The sequence below is a fragment of the Schistocerca piceifrons genome, chromosome 7 (genome assembly GCF_021461385.2).
Source record: "Schistocerca piceifrons isolate TAMUIC-IGC-003096 chromosome 7, iqSchPice1.1, whole genome shotgun sequence".
Taxonomy (NCBI): Eukaryota; Metazoa; Arthropoda; class Insecta; order Orthoptera; family Acrididae; genus Schistocerca; species Schistocerca piceifrons.
The window spans coordinates 367,592,247-367,611,954 of NC_060144.1; the positions used below are offsets into that span (position 1 = coordinate 367,592,247).

The 19,708-nt window shown below is 38.1% G+C and overlaps 1 protein-coding gene across 1 annotated transcript; it reads right to left on the reverse strand.

Moving 5' to 3' along the window:
- Positions 1-94: 94 nt before the first annotated feature.
- On the reverse strand, positions 95-17,417 carry LOC124805710 (putative uncharacterized protein DDB_G0271982). Its single transcript, XM_047266280.1, has 3 exons — positions 16,452-17,417; positions 15,581-15,914; positions 95-99 (listed from the first exon to the last, which is right to left on the reverse strand). Exons 1-3 carry the CDS (start codon positions 17,415-17,417, stop codon positions 95-97), a joined length of 1,305 nt encoding a protein of 434 aa, XP_047122236.1.
- Positions 17,418-19,708: the final 2,291 nt, after the last annotated feature.

Here is a 19,708-nt window from a genome sequence, read left to right on the forward strand (position 1 = left end):
AAACTAAAATAAACAACAAGATAATTGATAAAATTGTGTTAGATGATCTGATTAGAGAGGAACTGACGCCAATTATTTCGGAAATCTATGAAGACTATCCTGAAAAAAATAATATAGTTTAACGAAATCGGTCGTAATGAATGGGATTGATTTGAAATTTCGTTAAAGATTTTTAATAAATTTTACCTTTTGCTTTTAAGTTAATTTTCTTTCGTGCGAACTTTGTTGTAGAACCACTCTCTTATTTTCGTGTGGTAATAAAAATTTTTACTTACTTAATTATTACGTACATCTAAAGAAAAAATAATATTTACGTGAACTCATATGAACTGGTTAAGAATATTAGGTTGAGAATTGAGTCCTTTAAATCATTCGGCCTTGGCATACACTTTCCTGATGCAGTGGATTTTTTGTTAAATATTTTTACTGGATTTTATCCCGGCACTAGCCATAGAACACAAGATTACCTCTATTAGCAGAAAATGTTTTAATTATTGCCAAGCCGACATTTATCACTGATCAAACCTACTTCATTACACATTTAAGATATTTTGAAAGAACCAAACTGTTTAAATTTCAATGTTAACTAACATTAGCTATCCGCCTACGAATGCACAAACGTATAATTAATTCAAATTTTATCAGCCACAGGATCTCTGAAAAAGAAGAACAATTTCTTCATTCACCATTGATTTTTATGCATCTATTCCCGATTTACGGGTTTGCTATTGTTGGTCGCGGCACAGCCCAGCAACACCGCTAAAAAATGCTGAAAAATTCTTAAAGAAATTTTATAGATGACGTGGGCAAGCTAATTTACATAAATAATTCACACTTTTGATAAACTCTAATATATTTAGATCAAACAACAATACAACTCACATTAATTCGTAACGCATCGTCTAATGGCGGCTAAGTCCAGACAGAGACAAAAAAAGTCTACCCATTCGTAAAAAACTCTTTCACAGTGTCCTACCGCAATGACTTCTCAACAGAGAAGACCAAAGAATACATAATGCATTGTGCTTAAATAGTATTGCTGACTATTAACATTTCTTTGCAAATTGACGATATTATTCTCTTCTGGCAACATATCTCTGCTATCGCAAATACTGACACATTTTACAATCACATAATAAATACAGAAAAAATTCCTATCCTAAATACAGACAAATATTACTGAAAGGTGGCTACACTGTGCCACTGCGCCAGAGATTGCGCCAAAGAGTACTATTAAGCCGCCTCCACAGTGCCTGTTTAGAGTTCGTAGCAGTCAGTGCTTGTTATGAGATCGGACTAGACAGTGCCTGTTTAGAGTTCGTGGCAGTCAGTGGTTGTTGAGAGTTCGTGGCAGTCAGTGCTAGTAGAGAGCACAGTGTGTGTTAAGAGCTCGTGATTGTCGTGAAGTCGGAGTGAGATGTGGTAGTAAAGAGTGTTGCTCCTTGTTTTATGCAGTTATTTGATGGGAGAGATGGCAGATGTTATTGTAATGAGTGCATTTCGTCAATATATATGAAGGTAAAATTTATAATGTTTTTTTTTTATTAATTGTCTATCTGAAATAATGTGTCACTACAGGTTCAGTCAACAAAGCATCTGGCTTGTGTTCTTGGATTAGAGTGTAATTGTGATTTTTTTGCGTAATTATAGTTTTTCTAAATTTCTTTTGTCACGTCAGTATAATTGGTATTTAAGAATTCTTGTCTTGTTTGAGAAGAACCGTGCCAGATGTGGACGTTGAGTCACACTCCCACATACAGAACAGCTACTTTTGTGCTTGTTGGCTTCGTAGATTTTTATAGTTGCTGGGGACTTAATTAATTAACTGTGTTCACGAAAATCTTCTTACATTGTTCTTTACAGTCAGATTGCGTAATAATACTAGTCAGGGCCAACCGATTACGAGACACTACGTAATCGGACATACAGCAATCAAAATCATTTTCATTATATTTAATTAAGCCCCCATGCACGTGGCGACCGCTGCTTCGGATCGTCCCTTGGAATTTTTTTTGATTGTGAAAATTGTAGACTGTAGTATTGTTGTAGTAATTTTGAGTTTAGTGATTGTAGTCTGTATTGAGTGTGTAGATTTGGTAATTGGCATTCTTCTAATGGTATTTTTCAAAATTTAATTTTTATTGCCTTATATACGCGTTTGACAATTTTGTGCAATTATTTCAATTGTTCGTTAATCGTGTTTGAGGGAAACATCTAGTGTGAATAGTATTGTTGGAGATAAGGAGGCATTGTGTGTAATTTTCGAACAGTGACGAATCTTTCGTATATTTTGTAAATGATTACGCGGTCAATGAAACAGGCAAAAATGATGAATAGTCAGAATAACGAAATTGTTAACATGGCGAACTCGCCAACAGAGGAAAACAGTGTCATGAGTAATGTAGTGGAAAACAATTTAATAAGCAAGGAAAATAGTCCGGTAACAGTTCAAAATGTTTCTCAATCAGAAAATTCACAGATTACGAGATTAACGACAGAAGAGATAAAGCAGTTGATGAGTGTAATATTAAATTTTCAATCTGAATTAAAAACACAGATAGGAACAATGGAAACACGGATGGGAACAATGGAAACACGGTTTGGATCTGAATTTAAAACAGAGATGGGAATTTTACGGACTGAATTAAAAACTGATATGGGAACAATGGAAACTCGGTTAGGATCTGAAATTAGAACTGAGATGGAAGCAATGACAACACGGTTATGCTCACGAATAGGGACATGTTTCAAAAATACGAATGACGAATCAAATAATGAAATTAGAGAAGAAGTACAACCGATTTTGAAGGCTCACAATAATAGTTTAATTTCAACAGAAATCAGACAAGAGGAACAGGACAGAGAACGGGAAGAAAATGATCGCGTGATAGTACAAAACTTTTCAGAATTGAATTTACAACATGCAAACGATAAGGAAGAAATAATTGAAAGAAGCGAGGAATCCGTACCAAATGACAGAGTAAATAACTTAACGCAACAGTGTGAACAGTTAACTACCAAATGTGACAACACCGAAACCCGAGTCGTGACATTTACAGAAGACATAAATAGACAGAAAGAACAATTAAGTGACTCATCGGAAAGAGTTGAGGAGATCTCAGATAAATTGACAAGTGTTAGTTTAGCAGAAGGGTATGAAGAAAGTAATTTGTTTCATTTACGGGATGCAACAAGAGAGCGCCAGGCGCGCGAACTTTACAATAATCGACATTCGGACTGGGACAGACGCGGTAGGTCTTTGTCGCCGAGAGGCGAAAACTTTGATTATAAACACTACTTAACTGTTCGGACATTTAAGATCTTTCATAATTCTAAGGATGACATACATCCATGTTCATGGCTAGATCAATTTACGTACGCACTTCCGCCAAATTTGCCATTAAGTCACAAACTGGAAATTATGTGCAGTTATTAAGGTCCTCAGGGGATTCACTACTCTAAGTGAATATGTGCCGTAGCGAGCATAGGGCCCCGAGCTGTAGTGGTGCTATTTCTCTTTTAGTTTTCTGTACCGCTGCCTACTCTTTTACTATTCTTTGCATCTGTCAAAACAACTCTTCGACTATCAATCTATCTAGTGAGTAAGTAAGAACAATAACCGGATATGACTGTTTTACCCAAAAGTGACTTTGGAAATTACCATGTGGAGTTACTGTATCTTCAGCAGCATTCATTCGTAGCCTAAACGAAATTTTACCTGTTTATATTCGTGACAATATTATTTCATATGTTGACGACATTCTTATTGCTAAACGTTCTTGGAGTGAGCACAACAAAATTTTGGATTCATTGTTACGTATCTTTGCAAGAGTTGGTATTACAGTGAACTTAGAAAAATCTGAATTTGATCGTTCTCAGGTGAAAATTCCCGGTCACATTATTTCTACAGAAGGTATTCTTCCTGATCCAGAAAAATTAGACGCTATTCGTAATTATGCTGTTCCTACCACAAAACGTGATGTTCGTAGTTTCCTTGGTGCCTGTAATTTTCTTAGACGCTTTGTTAAATTGGATGATTTGGCCACACCTCGTTTTTGCGATCTATCTGGAAAGTTCTTTTTAAACGAAAATCGGTCGACAACTCTGTTTGGTTAGTTTGTATTCCTGATGAGTGGGTCAATAAATTGATTTGGTATACGCATTTCGGTTATGCACACTTTGGTCCCCGAAAATGCTTTCATAAATTACGAGAAAATTGCTACTTCAGTAATATGGAAAAACGTATTCGATCTGTTCTTGCCAAATGTAAATTATGTCAAATGGCTAAGCCTCCAACGATTTCTCACAGAGCACCGTTGTTTCCCATCATCCCAGCGAAATTAAAGGAGATGGCTGCAGTCGATTTGTTTGGTCCAGTGGTTCGTTCTACTAATGGTTTTGCGTACATTTTCGTAGCAGTGGAGTTGACGTCAAAATATGTGTGTTTTACACCTTTACGCAAAGCAACAGCTCGTTCAGTATCTAATGCTTTCATCAAACATTTTCTTAAAGAAGTTGGTCATGTTGATAAGGTTATATCAGATAATGGATCACAGTTTCGTTCTAAAATTTGGCTTCGTACTCTACAGCGTCGTAAAATTAAACCAATCTTCATCTCACTTTTTCACCCTCAATCTAACGCTTCAGAGAGATGGATGAAGGAAATCAATAAACTGTGTCGTCTTTATTGTCATCAGAATCACAGAACTTGGGATCAGTATCTTCATATTTTTCAAAACATTCTGAATGAACTTCCTAGTGACTCAACTTCTTTACCGCCTCTATTGATATTAAAAAATAAAGCACCGACAAATCGCATATCTGAAGTCATTCCTTTTCCGCCTTCACGGAAACTGCGGCATTCTGAAGTTGTGAACATGGCTCTGCAAAATATTGCATCTGCGGCTGCTAGAAGAGAGAAATCAGCGAAACGTCCTGGTCGTTCAAAAATCTTGTCAGTTGGTCAAAAGGTATTAATTAAGTCCCACCGTTTGTCTCATAAAGGAAAAGGCTTGTGTCGCAAATTTTTTCTGCTTTATAACGGTCCATACAGAATTCGCAAAATTATACATGATAACACTGTTGAAGTAGAAACTCTTAAATCTCGACGCTCTAAAGGAATACATCATATATCAAACGTTAAAATTTTTGTGGAATGACATACTTGTGAGAAACTAACAGCTACATGTAAACATGCGGAGAGTACAAGGATACCGCGCTGTGTTTTGGCGGCGGCACATACTCAAAGCAACAGTCAAGTCTGCGCGCCGCACAAGGCAGTCGTTGACCGCGAACAATTGCTTCCTACGTCACGCGGCTACAGCTGATCGAGCGCTCAGTGCGAATGCACTGACAGCCGTAAACAAACACACAGTCTAATTTCTCCGACTAAATTCTGTATAAAGCTATAAGAACTTGTTGAATTGTGTTATTAACATTCAGTATTTTGCAGGATACGGTTGTATAAAATATTTAAGACCTTCAGGTAAATTCTGTGCGTGTCCGACGTTAAGACGACCTGCTATCGAGAAATTTTCAGGAAGAATGTAATTTCGAAGAAGAAACTAATAAACTAAAAAAAGGGTAACTATTCATTGAGTTCATTTACAGGTAACCTATTTCCACTTAGGTACGTACTTTAGACGTAATTTGCTGCTCGTGATTACGTGATTCATACTTTGTGCTAAATTTCATGTTCTATGAATTTACGTGTGAAGCGACGTGCTTGTATACATTTACTGATTTTGACAATTATTGATTAATGAACTGGGTTGTGACTTGTATATATTATGCATCGCTTAGCCGCTATGCTTTTTCACTGATGTCATATTTTCTTATTATGTGTCTGTTGTGCTTATTTATTTAAATTGTAATGGTAACCTGATTTATTGTGCTGATGTGTTTAGGTATGTAAGTTATACTTTGTGATTTATCTGTTTGCGCCTCCATGTTTACTTATTAAGATGACATATGAACATTTATTTGCTTATGCTGATATGTTGCTAATAACCTGTTTATTACGTAAGATTTATGTTTGCTGCTTTTTGCATGGATTACATATTTACACATTTCTGTTTTGTTGCCATAACTGCTCTTTAATTTGGTGTATAGAAATGCTGATATACTGTGTATAAACATAGAGTTTAGGTCACACTATTGGATTAATTATAGATTGTTCGCTTGGCAGAGCCTCGTTGTAGGAATTGTGCTGCATACACTTGTGGACATTCTGTTCACTACTGGTATATTTAATCGCTATTGCTTGTTTTGCTTACGCTCAGTGCCTTATATTTTTAAGATAAGAAAATTAACTGCTATAATTCGACGAACGACATTAGTACAAGAGAGTCATAGAAGTCACATGAGCTGAGGTTTTATGAAAGCTGTATAAATTTATGCTAATAGGAAGGAAGCTAACGACATGACATACCAATACTAGGTTTAGACCATTAACAGTTATTACACTGCATTTTTCGTGAGCAATTGAAATAGGAAGTGACACTTGACACAAAAAATACTCCACATGTTTGCTTCTGCTATGATTCTTGAAGTGGTGTACACACTGTGAAATATTATGATCATTCACACTCCGTAATCGTACTTAATTACTGAGAGTTATTCAAACTAAGTCTGTTAGAGGTCAGGTATGCATTTCTTTTATTTAATAATGGACAAGGAACCAAAATGTATCTGATAATTTATAATGAGTAGAAAATTTGGGTCAGATGGATTACACAGAGGTTGTGTGTTGGCAATGTGTCTTCGGATTGTATGGGATGCTGAATTGAAGTTGCATTAGGATTTTATCTGTACTTGTTCGAGGAGACTGACGAGAGGAAAGAGTTGTTATGGAAGTGAAATGATATTGGTGCTGAGGTTTACATTTATCGACGTATTATTGAGGTATTATTGAGATTATGTGATGCTGATAATTATTGGAGTTTTGGTGGATAAGAGGTAAAGTAAGTGAGGAGCATATTTTTTTTGTTGGTCTTATGGAACAAGAGGATGAAGAGAGCAGACTAAAACACTAAAATAGAAGGAAGATAGTCTATACACACACTTTGTTATATCACTATGGAACAAGAGGATGAAGAGAGCAGACTAAAACACTAAAATAGAAGGAAGATAGTCTATACACACACTTTGTTAAATAACTAAGCAGTATATACTTTTTTTTGGAGAGAGGAAGTAATTGCATATCTTGGCTCACTGACAGTTGTTCAACAACAGTACATTTTGATCTGGCTTGGCAAACATTGGTCTTGACATGATGACTATGACGTTGACTAACTATTATTGACTGTTATACATTGCTGCCAGTACTACTTGATACACATGATGAACATCAGATTTAGACAGAATTTCATTTACACAATTAACACTATTCAATTACACAGTAGTATTTAATGTGGATGAGAGATGAGTGAGTGTGTTCTGTGTGTTTTCCTTTCCTAATCCTACCCACCTATCTCCTAATTATTATTTTATTTGTTGGTAGTGGCTTGCACTGACACCCATGAATATTATAGGTTTACTGGTATTTGTGTATTGTAATAGTTAATAGGACAATTATCTGATATCATTTGTGTGTTTGTTATGATTTGTATGTTACTGTAAAAGCATTTGTATGTGCATTCAAACTATTGTTCATGCCTGAACTGTCTGATTAGTGAAGATAAATATTCTGAACTGTTACCTGCACATTTCAACATGATGTGTGACATTTGGTCGTGTTTAATTTCTGCTGATGAACTGTGTGATCAGTGCTAGTGAATTTTATCGAACTGTTTCTACTGAAATGATGTTACTTCTTGCTGTCTGCACCTACTCAACATTACTGGGTGCAACTGATGGACTGTTTCTACTGAAATGATATCACTTGTTGGTGTTTGCATCTGCTCAACATTGCTGGGTGCAACTGATGGACTACTCCTACTGAAATGATGTCACTTGTTGGTGTCTGCACCTGCACTCAACATTGCTGGGTGCAACTAATGAACTGTTTTTGCTGAAATGATATCACTTGTTGGTGTTTGCACCTGCTCAACATTGCTGGGTGCAACTGATGGACTGTTTCTGCTGAAATGATGTCACTTGTTGGTGTCTGCACCTGCTCTCAACATTGCTGGGGGCAACTGATGAACTGTTTTTACTGAAATGAAGTCACTTGTTGCTGTCTGCACCTACTCAACATTGCTGGGTGCCTCTGATGGACTGCTTCTACTGAACTAATGTGACTTGTTGCTGTGTGTACCTCTTGAACTTTACTGGGTGCCACAGATGGAACTGCTTCTACTGAAATAATGTCACTTGTTGCTGTCTGCACCTGCTCAACATTTCTGGGTGCAACTGATGGACTGCTTCTACTGAAAAGATGTCCCCTGTTGCTGTGTGCACCTGATCAACATTGCTGATGCAACTAATGGACTGCTTCTACTGAAATGGTGTCACTTGTTGGTGTCTGCACCTGCTCTCAATATTGCTGGGTGCCACTAATGGACTGCTTCTACTGAAATGATGTCACTTGTGGTATCTGCACCTGCTCAACATTGGTGGGTGCAACTGATGAACTGTTTCTACTGAAATGAAGTCACTTGTTGCTGTCTGCACCTACTCAACATTGCTGGGTGCCTCTGATGGACTGCTTCTACTGAACTAATGTGACTTGTTGCTGGGTGTACCTGCTAAACTTTACTGGGTGCCACTGATGGACTGCTTTTACTGAAAAGATGTTACCTGTTGGTGTTTTTTTTGTATAAACTAATCATTGAAAGCATTTTATGTGAACATTTGTATAAACTAATTTTTTGTATATTGTGTAAACTATTATGTAAAGCCACGTGTATGAAAAGAATTTGTATTGCCTACTGTACTTTATATATTAGGTTAGTAAAAGGTCAGTGCAAAGCCAAAATTTTAACTAATTATGTGATATTTAGGTAATAATATTATCTTTTATTTTTGTCTGTATTTTTCTGGACGAATTTGGTGGTATTTTCACCACCAATGCTGGCAAAAATACCATCAAATTCTGGCCTGTGGAGGAGGGGCATATGAAAGGTGGCTACACTGTGCCACTGCGCCAGAGATTGCGCCAAAGAGTACTATTAAGCCGCCTCCACAGTGCCTGTTTAGAGTTCGTAGCAGTCAGTGCTTGTTATGAGATCGGACTAGACAGTGCCTGTTTAGAGTTCGTGGCAGTCAGTGGTTGTTGAGAGTTCGTGGCAGTCAGTGCTAGTAGAGAGCACAGTGTGTGTTAAGAGCTCGTGATTGTCGTGAAGTCGGAGTGAGATGTGGTAGTAAAGAGTGTTGCTCCTTGTTTTATGCAGTTATTTGATGGGAGAGATGGCAGATGTTATTGTAATGAGTGCATTTCGTCAATATATATGAAGGTAAAATTTATAATGTTTTTTTTTTATTAATTGTCTATCTGAAATAATGTGTCACTACAGGTTCAGTCAACAAAGCATCTGGCTTGTGTTCTTGGATTAGAGTGTAATTGTGATTTTTTTGCGTAATTATAGTTTTTCTAAATTTCTTTTGTCACGTCAGTATAATTGGTATTTAAGAATTCTTGTCTTGTTTGAGAAGAACCGTGCCAGATGTGGACGTTGAGTCACACTCCCACATACAGAACAGCTACTTTTGTGCTTGTTGGCTTCGTAGATTTTTATAGTTGCTGGGGACTTAATTAATTAACTGTGTTCACGAAAATCTTCTTACATTGTTCTTTACAGTCAGATTGCGTAATAATACTAGTCAGGGCCAACCGATTACGAGACACTACGTAATCGGACATACAGCAATCAAAATCATTTTCATTATATTTAATTAAGCCCCCATGCATTACAACAAAAAATATAAGGAGAATAACAAATGTCTTTTACACCACATTCAGTAATATTTTTGTTCAATAATTACGATATATACAACTTGCCCAGAGCGGCGTATATGGTACAAATAAACTCTTTTTTTTTTTTTTTTTAATAACGTGAGTTTGCCAGGGAACGTTACATTGCCCCCTGGCAGCATTTGGCAAAGAGTTTTTACACTTTGACACAATGGTGCCAGTAACGTTCTTTACACTTGTATATTTTACGGAATGGCTCTTTTATTTAGTCCCAGGGTTATATAAGTTCATGGCTCCCCCATTTGGGCGTAGGCAAACAGGAAACCTGGGCAAAACTGTGCCGGAGCCCAGCCATCCCAGTTGGTTCATGGTCATTTGAATTAAATGCAGTTCGTCACAAACGGTTACACAATTACACAATATCACAGTCACATACAGTTCGACTGAAGTTTTTTGTGTGTGATACTATTATTCTTGTGATACACTACAAGGTCACTTGTCCTACGTAGTAAATGTTCAATGTTTATCGAAATGAAGTCATTGACATGTTATTCAGTTTATGTGAACATAAAAAAAAAATCAATAATGCTGTATTTGGTGAGCGGTGCGGAGTGATTGTTGAGCGGCGCTCGGCGCGGCGCGCTGACTCCGTGTAGGTCACCGCCCCCGGCGTTGACAGCTACGGCGCGGAGGGGCGTGGCTGTCTGTCTGGTCTGCTACGGGCTGCTGCGGCCGCTGCATAGCTGATGTAGCCGGATGCGCGTTGGATATCCGCCCGCCCGTGCGACGTCTTATTGCAGTGCTCCAGGAAACATGCAACAAGTTCAGAAACAGTGTACTATCCTTATAGGCAATTTTCCTGCTGTGGGAAAGAACGCACACAGTTAGTGGCAGTTATTACTCAGTAGGCCTTCACTAGTCTGGTTTGCACAATATTTCGTTGTCACAGTAACACGTTTTATGGGCATACAATATTTTTCACCATGTCATGACTTGTCATTAGTCACACGCAAGTTTTCACCTTTGGACAAAATGTATCTCTGTAGTCAATGCGCTTTCCTAGCGTCCCTTGACACACAAAGAGTTAAAGTTTGACACTAGCTTGATCCACCGTCCGTTATCGGTTCACTGTTCGTGTCGCGCTAGTTCCTTGTCCACTTGCACACACGGCGATGATACAGTTTTTTATCACTTATACACAACTATTCCGTGACGTATTGCTGCAGGTTTAACAGTCACTGTCTGTCTCTGCCGCACAATACTGCACTTTTGTTTAAGTTCCTTTATTTTTATTTACAATGTCCGCTGTGCAATTTTTTTTTTTTTTTGTAATAGCACATTCGTAACTCTTTACCAAGGTGTGATATTTGCGTACATGGTAACAAAATATTAAAACTTGGTATTAGTTTGCCCAAAAGTCATCTATATTCGTGTTCGAGTAGATTTTATTTGTGCATTCCAGCCAGATTCAGGCATATTGTTCAATAACTCCTTTGAACTCATGTCACACTTTACTATCAACGTCCTACGTAACTACAGTGTAGTCTCTGTAGGCAAAAGTTGACTTGGACTGTATCTGGCTAACTCTTTTTTACTGTTTGAATCTGCACATGCTTCAATTGAAGCTTCTTTGTGCGTAACTTTGCATTACATAAATCTGCAACAAGTTTGCCTCCCGTGGTGCCCTCGGGTCACTACTGGGTGCATTATTTTCTCTAATAACATTGGTTAGATAATAAAGTTCTCAGGGCCTCATATTATTGATATTATTCTGGGTTCGAATCTGTCAATCTGACAGCTACACATATCTACATACATACACATAATAGAAAAGATTGTGCCAAGAAATATTTCAAATTTGGACACATAGAAAATTATGTAGTACACTAACTAATCATTACTAAAATGTTCTTTTTGATTGAACTCTGTCACAACTTAACACTACAAATAATTGCACTAATCAGATTATCTGTGCAAACATTTAGAGCATGTTCTTGACAACACAAATTAAAAGAGTACATAACACAAATATCCATACACATGAGAAAGTCAATCATATTCTTATAACTAAACATTTCTACACTAGTACATTATCTCTAAAGATCACACATCATTAATGTTCATTATTTACAAAAGAATGGTGTCCACATAGGACTATTAGTCTTTTACTGTAGGAATGCTTTTACATCCTTACGCGGATACAGTCCCCGTACTCTCCCTGAGTGGGGATCTGCTAAGAGATAGCTACACTCATGTGGCACACTTACTACTCTAAAAGGTCCATTGTACACCAATTGCCACTTGCTATTCTGTTTCAAGGATGCCGAGGACTTAGGATGATTGCGTAAGAGTACCAAGTCCCCAACACTAAATTTTTGGTTATTCGTCACATGTCGATTATATTTTTCTTTCCTTTTCTGAGCGCACCTGGTAAGGTTGCACCCTGCTTTTCTTATCTTCTCTTCCTTAGGCTCAGGAATGACTGGGACCTTAGGCAAAGGTGCCAGCCACTCATTCAAAACTCTATTATTATTCTTTATAATCTCGTTTGGTGGATACCCCGTAGAAGCATGCGGGGTTGCGTTGTGAACTTCTACAAACTTAGGTATCAGATCTGGCCATCTTGTGTGTTTATATGCAATGTATAACCTGAAAAATTTATTTAACTCTCCAAATGTTCTCTCTACTAAACTTGCTTGTGGGTGAAAACGGGAAATTAGTATATGCTTTATATCTTGTTCATGTCAATAGTTTTTCCAGGTATGGCCTGTAAAATAGGAAGCATTATCCGATATTATCGCTTCAGGCTTACCCACTTGTGTAAAATATTCCTTCCCTAACCATTTAACTATTCCACGAGCAGTGGCTGATTTAAGGCAGTATATTTTTAAATATTTAGAGAAAAGGTCATACACCGCTAAAATGTACTTCAATCCACCCCTGGCTCGTGGGTAGGGTCCTGCTATGTCTATAGATACTAACTGAAGTGGTCGATGAGGCACTATAGGATGCAGTTCAAACCTTGTGGACTTATTTTGAAACTTAGCTTTTTGGCACAGAGGACAAGTCCTGATAATGGTGCGAGTCTGCTGGCTTATCCCCTTAAAATAACAGAATTTGGACAAAATCCTTATTGTCTTGCCTATCCCAGCGTGACCCCATGCTAAATGCGTGTGCCACACTACAGCTGGGATAGCCTGTTGTGGTATACACACGACTCCATGGTCATTTGACACACCTGTTTTATAATACAGAATATTATCTACTATTTTGAAATTCTGAACACTTTTAAGATTGGTTCCTTCTTTGATTTTACTAATGATATCTCGCCAAATCGGATCAGTTTCCTGCAATATGGACATATTTTTACACATATGTAAAAAGTCCCTCCTATGTACCTTGTCTTGTACTAATAGTATTTGATATTCCTCCGATTGTTCCAAAATATTTGACATTGAGGATTGCCCTAGTGGAAGCCTCGACAAGGCGTCTGCTACAACATTATCTTGTCCTTTTAGGTACATGATTTTAATTTTATATTCCTGTAATGCTAACCTCCATCTTAGCAAGCGGGCATGGTATAATTTGCAAGTCATTAAATAGCTCAGAGCCTGGTGGTCACTGAATACTTTGATTTCTTTACCATAGATGTAATAGTTAAATTTCTTTACCGCCCAAACCACTGCAAGAGCCTCTAATTCGGTAGCGGAATATGCTCTCTCGCAGCTGTTTAGTGTGCGGCTGGCAAATCCGATTACATTGATTGTTGTGGGGTCGTTGCTCCTGTCCCACTGAAATAAACACGCGCCCAGACCGTATGAACACGAATCTGTCGCTATACAAAACTCTTTTGTCATGTCTGGGTGTCGCAGTATGTTTGCGTTCACCAAGGCATTTTTGATAGCGTCAAATGCGCGTTGACATTCTTCTGTCCACATCCAGTGCGCATTTTTACGCAACAGGCTCAATAAAGATTCGTTATTCATTAATTGGTTTGGAACAAACCGTCTAAAAAAAGATGCTAGACCTATAAATGCTTTGAGCTGTTTCTTTGTTCTCGGACTAGGAAACCCACGAATTACATCAAGTTTTTTGCTGTCAGGCTTGATGCCTTGTGGTGTTATTATGTGACCTAGAAATTTAATCTGATTACGTCCAAATTTGGATTTATCAAGATTTGCTGTTACTCCCGCTTGCTTAAACCTTTCTAAGACTTTACTCAGTAGTTCTACGTGCTCCTCCCAGGTGGCAGTGGCAATCACTAGATCGTCTACATACACTGTTACCCTTTGCAGCAAATCCGGACCTAAAACCGCGTCGAGGGCTGTTATAAAAACTCCTGCACTTACATTTAGGCCGAAAGGTAGTACCCTAAATTGGTAGCTCCTTCCCCCAAATATAAATGCAGTATATTTCCTCGACTCGGGTGTGAGCAGGATTTGCCAGAAAGAACTTCTCATATCAATAGATGTCAAATATTGCACTCCATGAAATTTTTGAATTTGCTCATCAAGATTTTCCGGATGAGTCCTAACAGGTACAATAATTTCATTTATGTCTCTCGCATCTAGTACTAACCGTACCTGTCTGTCTGCTTTTGCTACCGCCACCAAAGGACTACTATAAGGGGACAAAGACGGTTCTATTATTCCCCACTCGATCAGTTTTCTTATTTCTTTAGCTACTATTTCCTTCTTGGACCAAGGAATGGAGTATGAGGCTCGACAGTAAGTTTTGTGAGGCTTTACCTCGATATTGTACTGATATCCCTTAACAATTCCTGGTCGTTCTGAAAATACATCTGCATAATTAGATAATAACTGTACCAAATCCTGCTGTTGCATAGAGTTCAAATTTTCGGACTGTGATACTTTGTTCACAAGTGCGTCCACATTTGCTTTTAATTGATCATCTTGTACGTCAGGATAATAGAGATTCTGACCTAGACAATGATTGTCTAAATGTAGTATCCACTGATTCCTACACCTTATGTTAATAGCGTTACAATTAGGTACAGGTACCTCTTCAGATCTGAGCATGGACAATTCTATTCTCCTACCAGCATTCATCAAGCTTAATTTTCCCCGAGAAAGGTCGATTATTGCGTCCCTTTCTCTTAAAAAATCTACCCCCAAAATGCAGGCTACCTTTAAACCCTTTACTACCAGGAATGAGCACGCTATGGCTTCATCCCCTACATACATCTCTACCCGCACTTGGAGTTTAATTATTTGTCGCTGTGCACTTATGGCTCCAGTGACTTTACAATTATTCACGGGAAAAGTCAGCATACGCCTTTCCTTCCCCAGTACTTTGAATAAGTCCATACTCATAACACTGACAGTAGCACCTGTATCTACGACCGCTTGCACATCAATATTGTTAATTTTGATCTCTATTATCGCTTGTACTTTGTCTTTGTGCTCCTTTATGCACGTGGATGGTTCAGTTATTAATTCATCTCCCATCTGTACCCCGTCATTATACCTAAGGATACAGATTTTGTTCGGTGTTTTGTTCTGTGTCGGGCTGCTCTCACTCCAAACCTCAGCCGACGATGGAGAGCGTATCTCGGCTGCATCTAGTTTGTTGAATTATTGCTAGTGGATGGGCGTGGCTGCTCTGTGTCACTGACCTCCACTATGTGCACGTTGTGTTGCGTCGGCCGCCACGGTTGCGCAATTGGCGCATTTTGTGGTGGCGGTCGGTTATTGTCATATCTATCACTGTTTTGCCGGTCCGGACTGGGCCTCTGGTTCTGCGGCCAAGTTCGGTTTGCATCATTATAAGTATTAGTGTTGCTCGGCCCCCTGGCATTTTTCCATCTATTATTGCTTGGTGGGCCTGTCTCATACCGGTCATCGAACCTCCTTTTCCGGTCATTATTCACCGGCGGACTATTGCCGTTCCGGTCTCTACCTCTATTTCCGTTTTGTGCATACTCCTGTCTCCTATTATTACCTCCGCCGTTTCCATTACTTGGTGGAGGCGTGTTATTTCTACCATTTCTATAACCATTTCCGTTACTTCTAGCCTGTTCAGAGGCTGCCTTAACGTCCTCCTGAATCAGGTCAATTGAGTCCAGAACAGACAAGAAATGTTCCATATCATTTTCAGGCACGTGTATAAGTTTTTCCTTTACATGTATCGGCAAGTGTGATTTCAAAAGCCTGATCAAATCCCGGGATGAAATCTGTTCGTCCCAGTAACGGGTCTTATTAATGTACTTCTCGAAATATTTTCGCAAATTGCCTAGTCGTGGAGAATACGGCTCTGGATTATATACCTCCTTCCGTAATCTCTCCTGGATACATGTTGACCAATATTTGGCCAAGAATGCTTTTTCAAATTGCTCATATGTATCACAACTGTCAGCTGCTTCGGTTGCCCATAATGCAGCATCTCCTTGTATGTAAGACATAACGAACTGTATTTTCTGGGTATGACTCCAAACGCTAGGCAAAATGTTTCTAAATCCCTTGATAAACACTACAGGGTGAACAGATTTCTTCTCCGTTGTAAAGATCTGAAACTGTCGGTTCCTAATCAAGCTTTCTTCAATCACTACTTTGGAATGACATTTATTTGTTTCGCTTACATTGGTTGCCTGTTCTGTCTCGCAGTCGCAATTTTTTACTGTAGTATTTATATGCCTATCATTGTTGGACCTGGCTGGCGTGACATACGCCCGTGCCTCGTCATGCCGCAAGCTAAGCTCCATCTCGGCAAGACGACGGTCCACACTCCGCTGCCACAGCGGAATGTCTTTGTGCACTATCCTTTTTAGATTTTGCACATCCGCACTTGAGCCCACATCTCTGGCCTCAATTGCGGCGTGCACTTTCTGATCTATTTCTTTTATGACTTCATTTTCTACTTTGTGCACTTGTTCGATCACTTTGTTCTCAATTACTTGAGTTGTGTCAATTTCTAGTTGTTCGACCCTATTAGTCAGGACACTGATTTCCTCTACTATATTGGCGTTAGCCACTTGAACACTATCTACTCTTTCGCTTAATTCTTGCACCGTTTTGGGTATGGTTTCATATTTTTGTTTCAAACTAACAATCTCACTTTGCATAACTTCTAAAGTTTGCATCAACTGCAAGTCCCTCTCATGCAGGCGTCGGTCACGCTCTGCTTGTTTAGCATCACGTTCTCTATCGCGCTCTGCTTGTTTGGCAAATTCAGCTACCAATCTCTGGTCACGCTCTGCTTGTTCAGCATCACGTTCTCTATCGCGTTCTGCTTGTTTAGCATCACGTTCTCTATCACGCTCTGCTTGCACACGTACAAATTCAGCTTGGAAATTGAGCATGCGCTCGAACATAACTCTTAATGATTGCACTTCTGACACCTCATCACTCTCTGGTCTGTGTCCAGTGCTTGCGGATGGCACAGTGTTTCCGCTATCAACTGAATCACTGGGTGGCAATGGCAACATTTCTTGCCCTTCTGCCCCCAGATTTTCATATTGTACTTCCTGAACTACATCACTAACATTACTTTGTGTCCCACTTTCCAACTCGGTATCACTACTTACTGACTGTTGCTCATTATCCATGTTGATATCTTTCTGACTACGCAATCTAACCATAGTAAACAAAAGAAATAAAATCTGAACTAAATATCCTAACACTCAGGTTTCACTGACATAATCACACAAGAAATGGACATTAACTAATACACACTTACTATATACTACAATGACTAACTACCTAAATGTCCTGTTATTTTAAAACAAAGTACTAACAACAAGCACACCACTAATGATCCGAGAACACTGCACTGAGGCTACTTTACTACCCACAGGACAACTACACTGTAGCTTTACCTTTTGGTGATCTATCTTGGGTGCAGCTGCCCCCTGATATTGTGGTAGGTAATTAATTTTTCGAAATATTGAGCTCTCTTCTTCAGCTTGCCTCTGGGTACATAGTGTTCTCATGCAAAAAATCATACACAGGTATTACCACACAATATTGGTTATGCAATACATACAATACATAGAAAAATTATTAAATGTTCTGCAACAAAGTTCGACTATATTAATTCCCTAATTATCTCACGGGTATTTAGTGGCCACTGCATATTCGAGCCCCACGTTGGGCGCCAATTTAACGAAATCGGTCGTAATGAATGGGATTGATTTGAAATTTCGTTAAAGATTTTTAATAAATTTTACCTTTTGCTTTTAAGTTAATTTTCTTTCGTGCGAACTTTGTTGTAGAACCACTCTCTTATTTTCGTGTGGTAATAAAAATTTTTACTTACTTAATTATTACGTACATCTAAAGAAAAAATAATATTTACGTGAACTCATATGAACTGGTTAAGAATATTAGGTTGAGAATTGAGTCCTTTAAATCATTCGGCCTTGGCATACACTTTCCTGATGCAGTGGATTTTTTGTTAAATATTTTTACTGGATTTTATCCCGGCACTAGCCATAGAACACAAGATTACCTCTATTAGCAGAAAATGTTTTAATTATTGCCAAGCCGACATTTATCACTGATCAAACCTACTTCATTACACATTTAAGATATTTTGAAAGAACCAAACTGTTTAAATTTCAATGTTAACTAACATTAGCTATCCGCCTACGAATGCACAAACGTATAATTAATTCAAATTTTATCAGCCACAGGATCTCTGAAAAAGAAGAACAATTTCTTAATTCACCATTGATTTTTATGCATCTATTCCCGATTTACGGGTTTGCTATTGTTGGTCGCGGCACAGCCCAGCAACACCGCTAAAAAATGCTGAAAAATTCTTAAAGAAATTTTATAGATGACGTGGGCAAGCTAATTTACATAAATAATTCACACTTTTGATAAACTCTAATATATTTAGATCAAACAACAATACAACTCACATTAATTCGTAACGCATCGTCTAATGGCGGCTAAGTCCAGACAGAGACAAAAAAAGTCTGCCCATTCGTAAAAAACTCTTTCACAGTGTCCTACCGCAATGACTTCTCAACAGAGAAGACCAAAGAATACATAATGCATTGTGCTTAAATAGTATTGCTGACTATTAACATTTCTTTGCAAATTGACGATATTATTCTCTTCTGGCAACATATCTCTGCTATCGCAAATACTGACACATTTTACAATCACATAATAAATACAGAAAAAATTCCTATCCTAAATACAGACAAATATTACAACAAAAAATATAAGGAGAATAACAAATGTCTTTTACACCACATTCAGTAATATTTTTGTTCAATAATTACGATATATACAACTTGCCCAGAGCGGCGTATATGGTACAAATAAACTCTTTTTTTTTTTTTTTTTTTAATAACGTGAGTTTGCCAGGGAACGTTACAATAGTCAGACAAACACTAGGCAATCTTCTTGAATCAAAAGGATACAAAATTATTACAAAAAGAAATATATGGAAAGAGTCAAAGAAAATAAAGTAATGTAATCCAAATTCAGAAATATATTTCAAGTACCACAGTAAGTAACTTACAATTGCTTTTTAAAGTATTCATAAGCAATACACATTTCGTCTCCACTGACATTTTTAGATCAATTCACATTTTCATCAATGAATTGACTTATGAATGTTGAGGTTTCTTCATTTGGGTAACATACAGCTAGAAAGAATGAAAGAGCAAATTTTTTCATTGGTCCTGTTTGGTACACACACACACACACACACACACACATATGTTGTTGTGGTTTTCAGTCCAGGGACTGATTTGATTCAGCTCTCTATTCTACTCTATCCTGTGCAAGCTTCTTCATCTCCCAGTACCTACTGCAACCTACATCCTTCAGAATCTGCTTAGTGTATTCATCTCCTAGTCTCCCACTATGATTTTTACCCTCC